Genomic DNA, 20,004 nt, shown 5'->3' with positions numbered 1-20,004 from the left:
ATTTCTTCGTAAAAAATAGGTTCCAGGAATTTTTCTCTCCTTAGATCGACTAGTCAGGAAATCTCTAGATCGACTATTTATGTGACTAATTCGACTCAAATCATTGTGAGTCGATTCAAACAGTTTAGGAACAAGTCAGAATAGAATCAAATCGAGTCCCAAATCTATCAAATCTGATTCGAATCCTAATCGAATCAAATCGTTTGAATCCGTCAAATGGGATTCAAATCTTTAGAATCCGTCAAATGGGATTCGAATCTTCGAATCTTCCGAGTCCCGATTCTGCCAACACTACTGCCAACACTATTGCTGTCATTACGCTGCTTACCTTTGCTCGTTGCGGACGCTCGTCGTGCGGGGAAGATGCATGCGTAATAACATTGCTATTTTTCCTGCACTTCCTTGTTGTCGCGAGCGCAGAGGTAGGGTGCGAGTCATCAGTGCTCATGTTTTCATAACAGTGAGTTAATAAAGTCTTCAACGGTTTGTGCAGTGGATCGATTAATCTTACCAAAATCCGAGCCGAGAATACGGATAGGCAGGTACAGCTTCGTTCAGTGTTTCTTTCTACCCGCTTGCATGACGCACCTTTTCTTTGTGCGTACGATGGCACAAAATATAGTCCCGTGCCTTTCGCATTAAAGTGAAACAAGTAATCGGCAAGAAAGTTTAACAGATAATGTTAGTTGTTTTTTAGTTGTTCCAACTCTACCAGTGTTGGTTGTACAAAACATCAATGCACTAATCGCATTTCGTCGATTGTGTGGGTTTACAAACGAAGAAAACGGAGTGAAACGAGCAAAAATATGCAATTGATGTGTGTCGTCCTAATGGGTGCTATTTTTAAAGCATACGTAGCGTAGTGAAAAACGTCCCCAGCGTGTCCCAAGTCTGATCACGCGGTTCTTGTTTATATTTCATTCTAGGCACTTGCCGCTGCTACGGGAAGAATATAAAAATAGTTCGGGAACGAAAAGAAGAAAAGTGTTCGCAACAGAAGACGAATGCAGTCTTCATGAAAATCGATGTTATAGTGCAGTTCAAAGGTGTTCCGAAAAGAAAGCGAAGTAACGAAAAGAAACTGTTATTTGGTGTACGGTCTGTTTAAATCAATAGGCTACAAAGATCCTTTTTGGAAAAAAATCGTGTACGGTTGTTGAACAGCAATACGCATAAAAGTGTCAAATCAGTAAATTATTGAAACTTCGGGAAATAAATCTTTGTAAACTGGCTAACCATGGCCTCGTCGAAAAAGAATATGGAGGAATCCGAAGAGACCGAGCTAGATCCAAGGATTCAGGTAAGCAGTGTATTATTCATCATGTAAACACGACTTTAAGAAAAAAAAAGTAAACATCTTAGTAAATATCCTAAAGTTGTGTCCTAAAGAGCGCGATTTGAATATTAAATGCCTCACATCTCAAGTATCGCATAGTTTAAAAACACCTTTTATAGTGATATCACATTGGAATTTCATCGATGCACTCGAAATTCCTACCCATTTGAGGAAATACCACAACTGGAAGCAACAGTTACCGTAACAGTTCCATGAGTGGAAACTCCATCAGCTGACAGTCGAGTGGCAGTTAGGACGGGGCATTATAAAACAGGAATTTCCGGGAGCAGTGATAAGATAAGAAGCAAAGATGTATCTTCGCGTCGTTTTGTTTTAACGGCATCAAGCGTTTGGCGGCAGAAAGACTCTTTCAATCGATGTTTGTTGCCATCGGCCATTGACGTATTTGTCTGCACAGCCCTGTATTTCCCCCCACTTTTATTAATCTAATTTTAACATCGATTTGGGTGTGCGATAAGTTTCAGACTACTGCACACTTTATCAACGTTCGCTTCTACTGGGTGTTTGATTGATGCATCGTAAACGAATGCACTGTTTTCCCGTGATTTGTGGTGGTCTTAGAATTACATATGTAAAACTTTATAATTTAAAATATTGCCTTTTAAATTATAAAGTTTTACATATGTAATTCTAAGACCACCTGTAATTGATGAAATTTGATAAGTGAAGCTTTAGGGGTCAGCGACAGCCGAGCCGAGTAGCGCCGGTTAGAAAATCGGCCCATGAGCGCCGGGGCTCACCACCTCCACGGCGTGTGTTCGAATCCCACCCGAGACCGGGACCCCTCCCCTGTACGGAAAGGACTGACTATCCACGACGTACACATAGAGTAAAAGTCTAAAGTAAGCCCTTAAAGGGCAGACATGACCAAACAAGATCGTTTACGGATTAGAAGAAGATGATAAGTGTAAACCCGTTGTGTTTACAGCCGTAGCATTCGAATAAATATCGTGTTTAGATAGTTTCAAGAATGCTCGCCAAATTAAACAATTTGATTTATCAAATTAAAATTTGTTTATCGTGATGTCGAGTAAAATTACCCGAATAAGGGTTCTACTTACATCCATCATATGATAAAATATTAGTAGCTTTAAGAGACTTCATACAGCATAAGACTTACATATAACTGTATAGGGTTTACAATGTAGTACAATGAAGAGTACTGTAGAATTGTTTTTTTTTTTTCTAAAACCATCGGCTCATTTTAAGTATCTGAAACGACATGACCTGGTTAAATTCTAGAGGATAATTTTTACCATCTTCTACTTATGAGTATATGTGTTATAGCAACTTTCCTCCCTTGAGTAGTAGCTATTCCCTATGGTGGGAAACATAGAACACGTTTATTCACAACGTGAGAGTGGAACAATAAGCTAATTTTGGTAAAATTAACTTCTAGTGGCGGAAAACGTGCTCCAGTTCTTATTTTTAGCATATGTTTAATGTTGCCTTTAAAAACGTGATGTACTAGCAAGGTTTATAGTAGCCGAAAGGAACTGTTTTGCCAAATGTTACTCTTAATACATTTGCTATTTTTTTTTGCTACACTGCCATACAAAAATGCCATCTTACGAACATATTCCTTTTAAATTGAAAACAATTCTAAATCTGCAGCGGTAGTTTTAGATAATACCGTTACATGCCATTGTCCCTACCGCTGCATTAAGCATTGCATATGGCGTAGAGTTTTTCTGTCTCCCCTCCGGGTGGCCCTTAGCATGGGGCCCTAACAACTTCACTTAAAAAGATTTCATTTTTAGATTCCTTCTCACCGTCGGAGGGTAACAGAATTTTCCATGGGAACCGTATTCGCCCGACTCGGGAGGGCAAAAGCAGATAGGCTAATGTTACTTTAAAAAACGCTGCAGACCCTGGGGGCCAGGTTCAGGTTCACGTTAGTAATGTGTTAAAGTATCAGCCCCATCTTGCTGGCACTAGAGAACGTTGGTCTTGCTGTCAGCGAACCTGTTCTCCCCTTCTTGAACCGGTTTTCTCGTCCGATGGGCCTCATCCAGCTGTTATACGGCGGGTCCCACACAAGGCAACCGAAAGCATCGCAACATCTTCGGTTGTAAAGGAAAGAGGAAAGACGAAAAAAATCGTAACCTTTCTTCACTTGTGACCAACACGAATACACTCCTAGTGTGCCGGGTGTGTTGAGTCATTTTTTTTAACCCATCCTTGAGCTTCTCAGGTGCACAAGATCTTGTGTTTCGCCTTCACGAATCGAGTGTGGCTGTCGAAATTTGGGTTTCTGCTTCGAATGGGCCCACCAACACCACCCAGCCTTATATGCGACGCGGGGCCAAGAGATAGGGAGGGGTGTGTTGCTCATCGACCTGGTCGTTGGTTTCGAATACGGCCCCCACCATCTCCAACGTAGCAATGATGACGAGCATCCGCCTGATGGTTGTGACCCAAGACGTCGTCTGGGAACGTCAACAATGGCGCCGCAAATAAAAATAGCAATATTCACAAACTGCGCACAAACTTTTATTTTCTTAGTTTCTTTGTTCTAGGGTAGTTTTTGTTGTTTTATTTAATGTTTTTTTCTCTCCTGGCTTAGTGTTTTGCATAAAAATGGCAGTCGCATGCGTAAACAAATGCAAACAAATGTTCAACAAAACGAAGGTTGATTTCGTAATCATCTTCCCAATTTTTGGATGCCTGAATCGTCATAACATTTTTGTGTGATTTTTCCAAATATCTATACCAACAATAATGACCGAATACCTAAGCCTGTTGTTTCCAAATATGTTAGTATAACCAGGAATGTTTGTTACCTTTTTGAAATATTTTAACGTTATCAAAAACACTATTTTTCTCTGAGACACACCCCCTGAGTATTCAATGCCTAGTTTGCAACCTCTTTCTTTCCGTGCGTGTTGACACTCAATAAACCTTCCTTAGGACGTATTCTATCTACAAGAGGCTCTCCAACAAAGAATTGAACTGTATTTTTTTTTCTAAAGATCAATGTTTGTTGATCCAACGCTCGGGTTATCTTGTTCAACCTGTGTATCAACCATCACACCCTGGCTGGCACTGTTGCGGTGCATTAGTCATCCATCTGCTGCAGCACTATGCATTATCTTATCAGTTACGCTTATCAGCCGGGTGTAAAAATACTGTACACAAAAGAGTAACACAACAACGCCCCGTCTTATTGGTTTGCACAGCAGCTTTTGTGTTTATTTCTCTTCGGTTACAAAATTTTCCACAAATCACTTGCGCGGTTTCTCAATGCACCCTTCTGTTCAATTGCAGCCACGTGCAATAGTTTTCTTCGTCTCTTCATTTGAAGATGCAGTAAACCACCTGCTGTCTTTGGATGCTACTCGTTGTTGCCCATTGAGTATCCGTCAGTCCCAGCAAAGGGAACGTTTGTGTAGTGTATACAGTTTTCTTTACTTTAGCCCTAATGATGCCCTTAGGGCTAACTGAAGAAACTCTAGTAGTAAGTTTTAACGTGAATATCTTCTAACAAGGAACGCGATAAGTAAAGAAATGTGAAAGTGAGGTGGCACTATATAATTGGCAGAGATTTCATATCGAAATCGAACATATTAGTTACTCTTTTGTTAATGTTCCGATGAGACACATAGTTAATGAATCAATTTTCAAATTGGATTGTATCTTGTGCATGTCATTTTTTATAGAAGAAAATCAAAAAAGGCAACCATTTGTGCATAGAAAGCTAATGGAAATTCGTTAACTATCATGAGCTAGAGGCCCAATTTATTCTTTACCCTTGTATTCGTTGGAGTGATGCCAAACAGAGACTCTCTTGATGGAGATAAACATAGACATGTCTACCGTTTTCTGTTCGCCAGGATTCAGGTCAATTATATTTGAATCCCTTTTTTTATCGCATCATACGATTTCTCACTCAACCAAAATGGATGTATAATAAATTAATCATTTTTCCTATTCTTGCTTTATAGATCGAGCTGGAGAATCTCAATACGGCTACAGATGATATTAACAAGCTGGAGATTGAACTGGAGGTAAGCCAATCTTTTTAAAAGCAAATACTGTTTCCATTGTGTGTATCTTGTAGAATAGTATATGAGTAGCTGTAAAAAACTGTTTATTATTTGACGGTACAAGGATTCGATAACGAACAAAACAATCTGAAAAGTGTTTGGACATAGTGGACTTACCGCAACGGTTAGTTCATAGCTTCACCAGTTTACTATTATGTCGCAGAATGAGCGATTGTATTATTGAAAAACGTCTGTTTTACATCTAAGGTCAAGGATTTGCGTCGAAAGCAATAACTAACTACACTCAACCTAAGCTGTTTTTTTACAGTCCCTGAAATGAATGTTGGCTTTTGCAATTGCCCAAACTGTACGTGGTCATAAATGAATGCAATTACTTCATTACCTTTCCGTTCTGTTCGTCGTAACAGCGTTTGACTTCTGTCGGACGAACTTCTTTCTGCAGATCGTACGAAAAGATTCAGGTTTTTGCTGCACACGTAGTTTAGTTTAGAAAGAATGTTGGTCGCTTGTATATGTGTTTCTCTGGCCAAGTTCCAGGTGGTCATGCGAAAAAACGATTATGTAATAAATTTTCTAATACTGATAGGTCTCAGTATTATGAACTCATCATCGAGCATTTCTATTTTAGTCCTCAAGTAGAGCGTCACTATTATGGAGGGTCTTTGTTATTAACATTTAAATCAACCTAATTAAGTCGGTTTCATGAGCTCTCAACCGCATCCGTGCAAAACAATGTTTTAGTTCATTTTAACGATTATAACGCTTTACAGTTAAAACGTTCCAGGAATCCCCGCTTCTCACGACAGTGATGTCATAACTTAAAGTATAAAGATTCTATAGATCCTGATTGATGCGAACGGTACTAATCGGTTGCTAATATCTTATGATGTAACCATATCTGTACATCAAAAAGCACTTGTGTTTTCCCAGCTTCTAACGTGCCAATGCAATGCAAATACCGCAGTAGAATGGACATTATACACAATGAAGTGATAAATGTAGCCTACAACCCTTTTAACCCTTGGTAGGAAAGTCTCCTATTTTAGTGGAACTACTAATAAGCTAATCAGGTGAACATTGGAAAAATGTAATGTTAGTTTTTTGGTAACAAACAAAGTTCCTTTTCTGTTGGTTAGTCGTCCTCCATCAAAGCAATGACAGTTTAAATTGTTTGCATTTCTAATCGCATTCTAAATATATTTTTTAAACAGTTAGAATCCACGAAGGATTTTCAATATATTTGTTTAATGTGAATGCGTAATTATGGAACAAACGATGACTTGACTTGATCATTAACCACTTTTCCAACTATGTCACAAAAACCATCACTGATTAGTTGCGTGCATTGGATGCCGTGGGAATCTGAATCGTGGCGTTCGTAACGTCCCCCCTACAGCCAGTACGACATGTCCGTCCGTGCCAGTATTGTCCGTTCAAATAACCACACAAGCATCGGTGCCCACTCGAGCCTCAGCCCTCTATGGCACATTTAATAAGATTACCCTCAATTCGTTCATCTTTACCATCACCGAAGCTTCTTTTTCAAGGGCTTGCCCAAGCATTGTTACGTGTGTTGCGGTGGCCACAGAGATGGTTTTTCTCCCGCCCGCCCTCTCATCTCCGATGGTAAGATGCACCAGCAAACCGGTGCGCTTGTGGGAAAACCACATGTCATATCCACTTATGCGCATTCGCTCCACACCGTGATTACCGTACGGCTCATATGCATGCATGATGCTGTTGGCCGGTAGAGGATTGTGGTTACGAAAAAAACGTGCACAGTGTCACAAAGACTTTTTTTTCAGGCAGTCTTAGTGCTTCTCTGACGGGGGTTTCCCGTCGCATCCGGATGGGTTATTTTGAGTAGCCTTAAATAATTGAGTTTAAAAAAGTTACATACATACATTTTTCATATGAATTTCAAACTGAAGATCAAGAAATTGTACGATGATTTTAATTCTTTTTCACTTTGATGATCTTTTCATGGTGGGTGACAATATTAATAGCATGTATTTGCAACGCCTTATTGGCTCTTTTATTTTGCAAATACACAATTTAAAAAATTTCATCCAATGTAAGTTGATCATATCGATTGGTATATACTAAACCTACGATAAAGACGAGCGCTTCGTCTATGTCAACTTGGTAATTGACCAAGAATCGATAGTATTATGACGATGATTGTAGGTTCAATGTGATTGCCATAGATATTCCATTGGTTTCCTTGTTCAATGATTAATACTTCTTTGCGACGTAATTTCGCTATCACTTGGAAGCTTCTTTTACCTGTGTTAAAAGGTAACTTTTCTACAATACGGCCTGGCCGTCCAAATATATAAAAAAAAAAAAGGTAACTTTTCATATAAACTAAATAGTTTATGTAGAAATTGAACAGAAAACGCTTTGATTGAATGTTACGCTAGCCTACTGGGAAATTCAGATCGACCGTTGTTTTTGATATCGATTTGCTGAATTGGTTGCATCAACGAATGGTTTTACAACTGATTTCATTTTTAGCGCCGTTGACGATGATGTCATTCCTATGGCAGGCATCCAGAAGCCGTAATAAAGTTGATGCGGGTTAAGGTGAAAAGCATCGACCAGTGGTAATACAAGAAATAATATACTGAGAGGCAATGGTTCTGTGGCATGGATGCCAAAGACGGACTAATGAAATGCGATCGAAACAAGGGTCTTTTAGTTGTTGATGGTTGAGGAATAAACGACGCCATATTATCCAAACGTGACTAAACGAACGAAGGTTCTACTTGCTCTCCACCACCAGTATGTGGGACATGTTGTGTAGGAAGCAGGTTTGTAGACGTACTTCTTTTAGACAGAACGTCATGACACATCGTTCTAAGGTGTGCCTTTTTAGATGGCAGGGAGTTTCACAGAATAAAGAAAACACTGACGTTTATCTGAACGTAAACAGTTTTGCAGAAGAAAAAACTGAGTTCATACTAGAAAAAACTGTAAAACTAGAAATATATTTTAAAGAAAAATTTCAGTGTATACTTCTATGATCATGATTTGTTTATCACAACTTGTACGATTGATGCAACTAAAGTTTCATTCATTTTACCATTTTAAGTGTGAAAAAGGTGTACAGGAACATCCATCCCTTGCAAGATGTGAAGGTTAACGAAAAAGTGCCTTTCGCTCGCTTTTGATAGAAGAGTAGTTGTTGCGAGTCTTTTTTGAAAACTGTAAAACAAACACAAACCGGCTCGGCTTAAGTTGTTGTTTTCGCACCGCTACACAGCAATGCCCGTTTTTGCATGCATTGTTTGCAAATCACATGCCTTGGTGTTGGCAGTGTTGCTCGCTAGTATGTCTTGGAGCTCCCCTTTAAATGGCCGCAATTAATTGAAGCATCATGGTGTATCACGTCTCCGGGCCTGCGGGAGGCAAAGACAAGTGAAAACAATAAATGAAAAAGAGTGTTTTAAAACCCACATGCCGGAAGTAATTGTCTTCTACGCGAGTGAAACAGGGGGTTTTGTTTTGTTAAATAGTTTTTGGGCCGGAAAGTTCTCCCCAGTGCCCTCAACATGGGTAGCTGAAATGGGGAATAAAACATTCATTTAAACGAAAGAACGTAAGGAAAAAAGTTGAAATTGAAAAATTTAAAGATTTTTGTAGCTCATTATACTGGGAATTTGAGGATCAGCTCAGCCAGTTTTGGGAGATACAACCTTTTTTGATTTACTTATTTGTTAATTTAGTTACTAATTTCAGTAGAGGCGGGATTTTTGAAAAAGTTCTTTATTAGTACACATTTTGCTAAATATACCTTTAAAACCATTTGCCTTTCTAATTGCTTGTGTTTTTCTGGTTTCTCTTTCACCATGTTTTCCAGGAAGCCAACTCCACGTTTCGGATACTGATGAACGAATCAACCCGCCGGCTGAAGCTGTCCTCCAAGAAGCTCGGCAGCTGCATCGAGAAGGCTCGCCCGTACTACGAGGCGCTGGAGAAGGCGAAGGTGGCCCAGCTGGAGTGCCAGGCGGCCACCCTCAAGTATCAGCGGGCCAACGAAATTCATGCGGCCGCGAAGGAAACAGTGGCACTGGCTGAGCAGCGCTTCATGTCCAACTCGCACGAATGGCAGTTTGATAATGCCTGGCAGGAAATGTTGAACCACGCTACGATAAAGGTACTACAGCAGATGCTATCCACCGACAGGTGTAATGTTTGTGCTGACGGTTGGCAAAGTTGATATTGAACCTACTGAACAAGGCACAAATTCCTGCTTTGGTCAATAGTTTTAAAGAACACAGACTCGTAGAGATTGCTATTAAATTGCTGCTTAATATTGTAGTATTATGTTATCTTCAAACATTCATTTCATTCTATTCTATCGGTCTGGTTTCTCCGATATCGATTTCGTTCAACAATAACGGTGAAAGTTAAAAGAGAGTGGCTGCGTTTGCTACCTCGTTTTACATCATTTGTTACACCAGCTGATATGCCGCTTGTTGTCGTAAAACTGTTTCCTCTTCGACCTCGCAAAACACATAGGGGAACTCTAGGATGGATGACGAATCGATTGCACCAGTTTCATTTTTACAACGCGACGGAATGTTTTTTTCTCAATTTTGGTGCTCTCCACCATGACCTTGCCGTTATTAAATTCCGTTCGAACGTGTTGTATTTTTGTTACTCACTGTTTGCCATGCGGTGGTTTGAAATCATAAATTAACACATTTCACAGTATATGACAGGTGGGAAAATGAAGAATAAGAAATGTACCTTACAGTGCTAGCGAATTCCTTCCCAAACACTTAGGCACCCGAAGGTACGTGTGTTTAATATTTTTAACGACACCACGCTAAACTATGCGCGTTTCTGGACGTTACGTGCCCAGAATCTAAAGAATCTAATTTAAGCACTGCTGAGAGTTGAGCGCAGAAGTGCTGGCGTTTGTGGTTAAGAGAACAAAGCTTAATGATTGCATTAAGGAAGACAAACGAACCAATCGTTCGTAGTTCTTTGTTAATCTGCCGCCATAAAATACATATCCTGGTTTGCTTCTAGCATGCAAAAACATATTACTAGACGCATCGGAATGTTGTTCCTTAGGGTGATGCATCTTCTGTTGGAATCTTCATATTTCCTTATTTTTGTTCTGCTTCACGATGCTAATTGATTTGTTTTTCATTTGTAGGTAACGGATGCAGAGAAACAAAAGGCTGAAAGCGGGGCAGAACATCAGAAAAAAGCGAAGGTGTTTGAGGAAGCGGAAAAGAAAGTAAGTAACACATGAATGTTGACCAAAACACGGTGTGGTATTAAATGTGATGCCTGTAGGTCATAAACAGAAACCGACAAACGAAATTAATTAAATTTCATTTGAACCCTATCATGATGGTTTGTCGTCTCTTAAGCTACATAATCGTTGGATGTGTTTTGTTTTGTAAACATATTTGGATGTGCAATTTCCCATAGTTAAAATAAAAGTAAATTCATACTAGGACAAGGAGCGAAATACTAGAAATTTGGGTCGGCCTTGTTATTTTCTAAATTTTAAATACCACAATAAGCAAGCAAGTAACTGGGTTATACCACAGTATATCGATTTGCGAACTGCTGAAAAAAAAGACATAACCTTCAGCATCAGCGTGGTTGCGACATGCGACCTCGTTAATCTACTGCCGTAGTACCGTACTACAAATATGTCGGCAAGTTTCGCCCCATACTGAGCGCTGTGAAGCTTCGGTTGTCGGCGGACCACGGACTGCACGTGAGCACCAAAACGTGGCTTGCATGGTGACGTTGGCTTGCGGAGCAAGAGAAAGGGGCAGCAGTGGCAATTCAACGTTTCTGACCCAACATCTAATGCGTGTGTGAACTGAAGCTATTGATGTGCCCCGCACCTTCCTACAGGTGGGAGGCGCACGGTGCGTCGACGATTTTTCGCGAAAAGCGAACTCCTCCCCTCGGCAACGTCTTCCATCGGATATTTATATCCTACTCCGCGAAGGAGAAGCACTTCTACACCGATGATGAGTGCATTGGGAAGCAGATGTAGCCAGGGAGAGCGACATTAGCGTCCGATAGGTTTCAAACGCGTTCGGTGCGGCGTGTCAGACAGCTTAACACATGGCTTCAGTCCGAATGCGCGCGCGACCGCATAATGCTTCACGATGTACAAATCATGTTACTTTTCGCCCCTCGCCCGCGGTTTTTTCCCGCCGCCACCATTACCATTTCTCCAAGCAGCAGGTACTTTTTTACTCCCATTGCTTCCCACCATCGATGTGTAGGGGGCGCCCTGCGCCATCCAGTGCATGCATTCTCATCGGGGGAGAGGAATCGACCACGCGATAAGTTTACCCCCTACTTTCAAAACATACATCGTACACCCTAGTGGTGAGTGAAAGTGAATTTTTTTCCCGCTCGTTTAGCGAACTGTCGTCGACTGAGGCCGCGATAGTAACGGTTGGCAACGGTTTCAGACCGTGGTAAATTCGCTTTCCAACGTGTTTTGGGCTGAATTTGCTTCCGGGGGACGATATCCACCCAGTCAATTTAACGATGTTTATCGTGCAGGTCCCCACATGCATGCAAAGGAATTCGTTGGGAATTTTGTTCCTCTTCGTGTGGAACTAAACTGTTCCCTGGGAACAAGGTTCGCCTTTTCTGTTTTTTTTTTGCTCTAAAGCTGCTTCATTCAATGAAAATTAAAAGAAATTGGTATCCTATTGGAGCAATATTTTTATGGTATTAGCGAAAAAATGTACATACATTAAGCATTATTGAGAAAATACATCTGTACGTTGGATGTGTTCATATAAATTGGATGCGTTGGATGTGTTCGCTCTACTCGATGCCATGGTCCGTAGGTATGCTTTCCCTCGCGCATTTGGTGTTGTATTTCACATGTGTTGGATTCATAAAAAGAAGATATGTGATAAAGAAATCGTGTCAGTCACTTGACACACTGGCGTTTTGTTTTTTTCCCGACACTAAATATGCGCTTTCATAACAAAAATTGTGGAAAAAGTTACGAATCAACCATTTGAGAAATTTGTAAACTTTTTTTTCAATGATAATAACATTACGGGAAATAATTGGATGTCGAATATGATACACTTACATGTACGCACAGGTTTTTTTTATATTTTATGATCCGGTTAGAATCGAATTTTCTACCTGCACAGCACGGAAAATAAACTACCATTTCCGAATGCTACGTGTGCAGCAATGTCTCAGCTAAAAAAGCCGTCATGCACCACGACTGAACGCGTTTGTATTCGGACCAATTGTGCGTTGCTCCCACTCAAAAGCGCCGTTCGTTGTAGTGTCACGGTTCGCTAGGAAACGGTTGGCTGCTTGCTTCCGGTCGGTCGGCATTCGCTATCTCCCACTTCGGAAGGAAAATTGACGCAAACGCGGCCCGTTCCGTACCGGCGTGGACCAGGGCGGCGATCAATTAGACATTCAAATCAAATTCTAACTACTGGTAACTTATGCGCCCCGGTTCGATGCGCCCGGAACACAATAGAGCACCGGTGCCCGATTGAACAATTATGCTGAGGAAACCACCACCAGATGCTGTTCCGTTCCGATGCGTCCTGTGGCGCATAGTTATGGCGTCAGCGCGTTACGTAGCAGAGCGTAGATATAAATAAATAAATTGACTTACTTTGCCCTCCATTTCTCTTATCTCCATTTCTGGTGGCGAAAGATGTAACGCGTTGTTTTGGAAACTATAAACCGTTTGAACGCGTTTTTCTTTTAGACTCATTATCATCGTCGCTCGTGAAAGTCAAACCAGGTTATCCAGACGTGTGGATAAGACAAATAAACATAAAATGTTGCTCCGAAGCAGGTAGAAAAAATTCTTCACCGAATGCCATCATAATAAAACAAAATCATTAATGAAAAAAGGCTATTTTCAAATTTTGCCTAGACTATTTTCTTTTCGTTGCCAAAATTTGGACTAAAACCAAAAAAGATAATGCAATGATGATAATAATTTTGACGAAGACATGTCCTTATACCAATCGGTGAATTATCTATAAAAATAAATAGATCTATTAAACGCAAACCTACTGGAAGAAATGACTACTGAAATGGTTTTCATTTGTATATAAAATGCAACGAGATGCTGCATCCGTTAGAAATTGATGTCAGCCTTGCTGTTTCTGTCGCAATGAAACAAACCCCATGTGCTGATGGAGAAATACAGCCTGCCCCTTACTCCTATCCTACGCTGTGCCTTCCCTCAACTCCTCGGAGGTGACACATTTTTGTCTCTGCCACGACAAAAACCCAATTGTTATGCTTAGCGGAAAATCACTTGTTTTTCCACTTCTCTCAACGACTAGTTTGGTAGCTCCGGAAGTAATTAGTCGGGCGAAAAGCGGTACGTTTCCTCCAATTTCACGGCATTGATGGGCGGATGGTGTTGCACAACACCGAGGAAATCAGGTTGGCGGACGACGTTGGTCGAAGTGTGAAAAGTTTCATTCGTAATGGAAACGATTGTATGTAATGTTTCTCAATTTGAACCATCAGCCACCGGCATAGGTTTAAAAAAAATAGTTTTAGGATCATTTGCATTACTGAATTCCTTGCGGGATTTAGTTTTTTTTATAGAAAACGTCTCACCACACGAGCGACGCAGTACGTAACAAGATTAGAATCGGAATACCAAGAACGACAAGATTCGCCGTACGCAACATTGACAGTTCGTCCGACTCGCTTGCGGGGCATGAAGGGCGAAGGAAAAGCGTTATCAAACAGCGGCCTCCAAGCAGACATTGATCACACAACCGATACAGCGTCGGCAAATCGAACGGCACCGGCAAACCGTAAACCAGGTGTTCAGGTGTTCGTAAGCGGGAAAAATCAAATTTTCTGCTTTTGCCAGGAGACTGCGACCCCCCTCCCGCCTCCCACTGGGTGCGTGGTGCGTAACTACCTACTGAGGGCTTTTCAGAGTGAAGGCGAAGGTTCGTTTGCCGTCCGGTGAATTGCCTTACGTAATGTTTGTTCCAGCGAGGAGCTGTCCAATAGCTTTTGCGTTAAGTTTCTTATGCCACCGGCTCGGGTGGGAAAGTTGCACGTTTCTTGACTTTCTTTTCTTTGCAACACTCTTTGTATTGCTTTCCTACAGGTTTTTGTGTACTTTGGAATATAAATTTCTTAGCGACATGAGAAATTAAAAAAAAAATGGCTATGTTTTGTAAAATTGGGAAAATTCTAGCGTAACAATTGTAACATGTGTTGTCGGTTTTAAACATCAACATCACTTTGCTGTTTACAAGGTTTTTTGTTTAACATCTAGGCATGATTTTATTCATTACAGTGAAAATTATTTCATCTAGAAATAATTATGTTTAGAATCGATTTTAATCATAGTGTTAATTATTTCTTCTAGAAATAATGATGGTTAGAATCGAAAGTGTTGATAGTACCTTGGAAGTCAAAATATATTTTCAACCATCGGCCGATCGTTGCAAAAGCCATATGCGCACTATCGCGTGAACTGCCTTAATCATTATTTACTGGCTGGACCACAAAACATTCGTTTTGCTCACCACTTGCTGACACAAAACCATTTTTGGTCGCTTATTTTTAGTGTAAATTATGTGTTTCTCCTCTTTTATTTCGGAAAGATATGCAAATTGTAATTAAGTCATATATTTTTTGGGGACAAGAGTTCATAAAAAAAATTATTTTCTGGTGACAAGAGTTAATCCATCCATAGAATTCTAACCGTCAGTCCTTCCAACCATCAATCATGAAATTAAAATCAGCCAATTTTGTTCTATCTAAATCATTATCATTATCTTTAATTTCATCTTTTCGTTTTTTTTCGCTTCCTCAAGGTACAACAACTGGAAGAACGTTATCGGAGGAGCATACAAAAGTCAAGACCTTACTTTGACGAAAAACAACTGTGTCAGGAACAGTTGGAAGCTCAGAAGGGTCGCATCCAGCAACTGGAGCAGCTCATCCAGGCGTCCAAGAGTGCGTACAGTACGGCCTTGCGGAACCTGGAGAAGATCAGTGAAGAGATCCATCAGCAGCGGGGCGATCTTAGCCAGGCTGCACCTTCCGGTCCGCGCGAACCGGGTGTTGGCGCGGAGCTAGCAAACATCTTACCCACGGCAACGCCGGCCACAAGCAACAGCCCCTTCCCGTACAGTAGCACAATGCCGGATATTTCGAGCGAGCTGGACAAGTGTGAAATCCACTCAGTGGGCAGTGCCTCACTGGCGACCAGTTCGGCTGTGAGTGAGAAGGATCCTACCGAGGAGGACGACTACTCGACGGTGACACTGCACCACGACGACGACGATGTCGATGATGATTTACATTTGGAGCTGCTGCGGCAGAAGGTGCGTACGTTGGCGGTTCGGCCGGTCGAGGGAGGCGACGGTCAGCAGCAGGAGCAAGATGTCTGGGAGCACGAGCTGAACGCCACCGTCGACAAGCTCGATCACCTCATGATGCTGCGCGAGTGTTCTCGCAGTAACTCAGGAACGGTTCCGGCGTCGTCGTCGTCGCCATCGGTCGATCCGGCCCAGTACAGCAGCTTGCCAGCTACCCCGAAGCACCAGCAGCAGCATCTCGGTCGCGGTGCATCCCTGTCACCGGTGTCGCCCATGCACCATGACCAGCACTCGATCAAGATGTTCAAGAAGCTCGACCCGCTGCCGCTGGCAAACGTGTCGATGTACGCGCTTCCAACGTACCTTAGCAGTGGATCGGCGGGTGACACCAGCTGTGGGACTCTACTAACACCAATCTCTGCCACATCCCCGCTCGGTGATACGATGAACCATAGTGCGATGCAGAGTTCGCGTCCAGAGACCCATCACTCGGACCTGAAGCTGAAACGAAAGATGTCTATGTAAGGTAGCTGGTGGCTCGCGATGGTATAAATCAAACACGGGGACCACACACCATCAATTGAACATATAAAACTACATACCCTCATCGGTTAACATATTTGCGTCGAATGCAGGTAACGGTGTGTGAAACTGATTATGTAGATTTTGCCACGCAACCTCTGGCCCACTGGTTGGTCCTTCACTGTGCGACCACGGCATTAAATATCGCACTATTTTAAATGGTTGATCGCCAGGTGACTAGAGTATAAAAACCGGATCGTGTATCGACTGTGTTGCAAAGCCGTAAAGTAAGATCGGGAGGCCATATCGAGGCCTTTCTCATTTCTTCCCTCCATGATGGGGCATTTTTGTTTCTTCTCCGGTTCTTCTAGCGATATGACGCACTGGGAATACAGACTTTTTTTTTAAAGAAAAATGGCAGCGCAGGAGAGAGATAAAAAGCACCTTAGAATGATCTAAACATCTGCTAAGGAAAAGAGAGAAATCATAGCTTACGTTAGTGTTCGAGAAGTAGTATCGGTGAAAGGTCAGCGTTTTCGTTTTCCGATTCCGGGCGATTTTAACGGTTTTAATATTAAGACGTAAGTAATGGTAGAACGGAACGTCCATACGGTCGTTCATATGTCGAAATGTTATGCTTAAAGTGTATAAATTGTTTAAAATAAACTGTATTGTGCTTTACCCGGTACACAGAGAGTTGAAAATAGAAACCACAAACAATAACACAAACACACAACACATAATACAATACGGTGGAGCTAAAACAATACAGTAACGTTACATACTATCTTATCCGTAAGGGACGATAACCCCGATAAATGATTTATTAAAAAATTCTAGCATTGTTAGTAAAAAAACAAACACTGTGATTAGAAAAAATGCCGCAGAAGTAGAGCTCAAGCAGCAAATAGCAATTAACGAAAATTTTCCTTAACATTAAATGCACGTTGATGTGCACAGAGAACACTGGGTTTGAAAATCCCCTCATGCGTCAGCGAGCGTTAACTTGCAGTATACCCTACCGAAGCGATTGGATTCCATACGGGATGTGGCGCATAACTCAGGCATAAGCAAAAGTAGTATACGCACCATAGATCTTTATTATTATATTATTTTAATACAAAATTTAAATGACATCACAATATGTAGATCTTTCACTTATCGGTTTGTCACCAAACAATGTCAAAAATTTCCAATTTGGCTAGTGTATTGTTTTACTTCTATGTACTTCCTTTGGGATTGCATTTATTTGTTGTGTTCGGTATATCGTTTAACATAGCAACCCTCGAACTACCAACACGCCAACGGCGGACTTGTTGTTTTCACAAGCAGATTCATTTTACATCTCGTTTCGGTAGTTTAGTCCCAATTCCTTGGTTGGACAAGATAACACATACAACAACAAAAAAAACTACTTTTGCAAAACCTGCCGTTCAAACCATAGCGACACACCCAAAGAGCAAAAGAACAAATATGACAGGTATTGGAGCTGAGTAAAGAACCACAACCATAACAGCAATGGGTAGGGAGCGAACGATCATAATTAAGCAGCTTGTATTAGCAGATTGGGTAGTGTATGGTACGGGTGATCGTCCACCGTATCGTTAGGCACGCATTGTGCGATGCACTGGCGATAAAAGGGATATCAATTAGGATACGATTACCTAGATAATATAACAACGCTTCTTAATGATAGTGAAATATCATTAAAGAGGATAAACAAACTGTATGGTTATAAGTGAAAATACAATTAAAATCTAAACAAACATTTAACAGTAGTTATTCTGTTTCTATTTAACATAACATCAACAGGTACTGGAAAAAAGTGTCACCACTCATTTTATTATATTAACGTTTGTTCGTTCCATATTTGGTAAATTTATTAACCACTGCTTATTTGGAACAAAGATTTTCATGAACTTTTGTTTTGGAGTGGTTTTAAGTTTTTAAGGTACTTTTCACAACGCTTAGAATTTGTACTAGAGTTTGTAGTGTTTGTTAGAAAATATGGAACATTGCACAATGATTGTTCTTATTGAACATTTTGTATTTAAAACATTCCAAATACAGATTCAATGTAAAAATCCTGATTTGATAAGCTTATTTGGTTAGCTACCGCTGTAATTGCAGCTCTTGCAAAGTGCCTTCCGATATTGCTTTTGAATTGCATAACTACAGGCGCTTATAACGGTTTCTTTTACCTTATTAAGTTTCGTCTCCAATGTGTTTCAATAATTTGAAACGTATCCGACGGTACTGTGCGTAGTGATGGGGAAACTGAATCCCTACAGGGATTTGAATCTTTCGATTCAAATCCATTCTGAGATCCGGATCTTCGGATCCGAATCCCAATCCGTCATATCGTACATGCTCTAATGCCGATTTTTCATATGATGTGTTTAATTCAATGAATCATTGGTAAAAGAGTAAATGAGGCCCCGGGCTAGATTCTCCTCTTCCTACTGGTTCACATTAAGCGCCTGAAGCTATGCAAAGCGCGACGCATTCATACTTTTCAAATATTTGATCGCAAACGGTTCGCTTAAAAGAACATAACGGTTTAAACTAATCACGCAGTGGAGGGTGAATGCGGGTTAATATACTTTTACATGTTAAGTTACTGTAAGTTACTAGTAACTAAACTATACCACACATGATGGACAGCATGAAACAATGAGTTTAGCCGAAGAAATGATTTGGAAACGGCGGCGCGCCCGCAGCGAGCGAAGCGAGCGGACTGCGCTAGGTCTACCGAAAAAGAGAGTTTGTTATAGTTTTGAGAAATAAGGGGGGCCCGTGGGCCCCCCTCATACCGCACCACTAGATTGATTGCGTAGCCGAAATTAACGGTACACACTACGGTTCAAATACTCGTAGGTTGAATTTAACGAATTAATGTATCACCAATTGCATACATTCAGTTTAAACGTCCACAAGAGGTGTAGCCACGATCGAAAACATGGCGGCCGGGGCCTCATTTACTCTTTTACCATCATTTACATAAGAATATCAGTATAGTTGACATTATTCTTCTAATTTTATTCAAACAACACGAACAATCTAGTCCTTTTTTGGAATATGCAGGAGTTTTTCTAGAGCCTAACTTGCAAATCGCGTAAAAAATTCAATCTATGTCCATTGGACATTCTACCCAGCGTTCGATTTGAGTAAACTTAAATCAATTACATTGTCTCTAGATCCACTAGTTATGTGACTAATTCGACTCAAATCATTATGAGTCGATTCAAACAGTTTAGGATCAAGTCAGAATCGAATCAAATAGAGTCCCAAACCAATCAAATCTGATTCGAATCCTAATCAAATCAAATCTTTAGAATCTGTCAGATGGGATTCGAATCTTTAGAATCCGTCAATTGGGATTCGAATCTTTGGAATCCGTCCAGGGATCGAATCTTCAAATCTAGCGAATCCCGATTCTGCCAACACTAGTTCCTAGCAACCGTGTTTTCAACAACAAACGAACCGGGAAATATGACATTATTACCGTTAGGCAGAGGTTGTCGAACCGGGTACGCATATTTATCGCTCAAGCGTCCTCTAGCGGTCGGTATGCAACTACATTGGTTGATTTTGAATCCAACAGTCACATCATTGAAAACGCAGATAGGTCCTAATAATTCAGATTTAGCAAAAATGGATCTGATTAATATATTTTCATAAAACACCATTCTTCTACCTGTGGTTAGACGCTCTATCAAAACGAATACCTGTAAGTGGCACCAGCTAGCGCTAGTTTTACAGTAAATAC

General features: G+C 40.9%; 1 protein-coding gene across 2 annotated transcripts; it reads left to right on the top strand.

The window, feature by feature from the left end:
* The first annotated feature begins 348 nt into the window (after positions 1-348).
* On the top strand, positions 349-16,923 carry LOC131258458 (SH3 domain-binding protein 5 homolog). 2 transcript variants are annotated; one of them, XM_058259783.1, is made up of 6 exons: positions 349-542; positions 927-1,300; positions 5,302-5,364; positions 9,227-9,523; positions 10,535-10,618; positions 15,207-16,923. In XM_058259783.1, exons 2-6 carry the CDS (start codon positions 1,238-1,240, stop codon positions 16,236-16,238), a joined length of 1,539 nt encoding a protein of 512 aa, XP_058115766.1. In that variant the 5' UTR covers positions 349-542; positions 927-1,237; the 3' UTR covers positions 16,239-16,923. The 2 variants fall into 2 exon arrangements, with proteins under 2 accessions (XP_058115766.1, XP_058115767.1); XM_058259784.1 differs by having other exon boundaries at positions 363-460.
* The last annotated feature ends 3,081 nt before the right edge of the window (positions 16,924-20,004 follow it).

This window comes from Anopheles coustani, chromosome 3 (assembly GCF_943734705.1).
Source record: "Anopheles coustani chromosome 3, idAnoCousDA_361_x.2, whole genome shotgun sequence".
NCBI classification, from domain to species: Eukaryota; Metazoa; Arthropoda; class Insecta; order Diptera; family Culicidae; genus Anopheles; species Anopheles coustani.
Note: the sequence above shows the minus strand (reverse complement) of the source record. Positions and strands in the feature narration are given on the sequence as shown.

Coding starts and splice junctions, on each gene's coding strand:
- LOC131258458 (XM_058259783.1), top strand. CDS start 1,238: ATGGCCTCGTCGAAAAAGAATATGGAGGAATCCGAAGAGACCGAGCTA. Junction 9,524..10,534: donor TGAACCACGCTACGATAAAG/GTACTACAGCAG, acceptor TTTCATTTGTAG/GTAACGGATGCAGAGAAACA. Junction 10,619..15,206: donor TTGAGGAAGCGGAAAAGAAA/GTAAGTAACACA, acceptor CGCTTCCTCAAG/GTACAACAACTGGAAGAACG.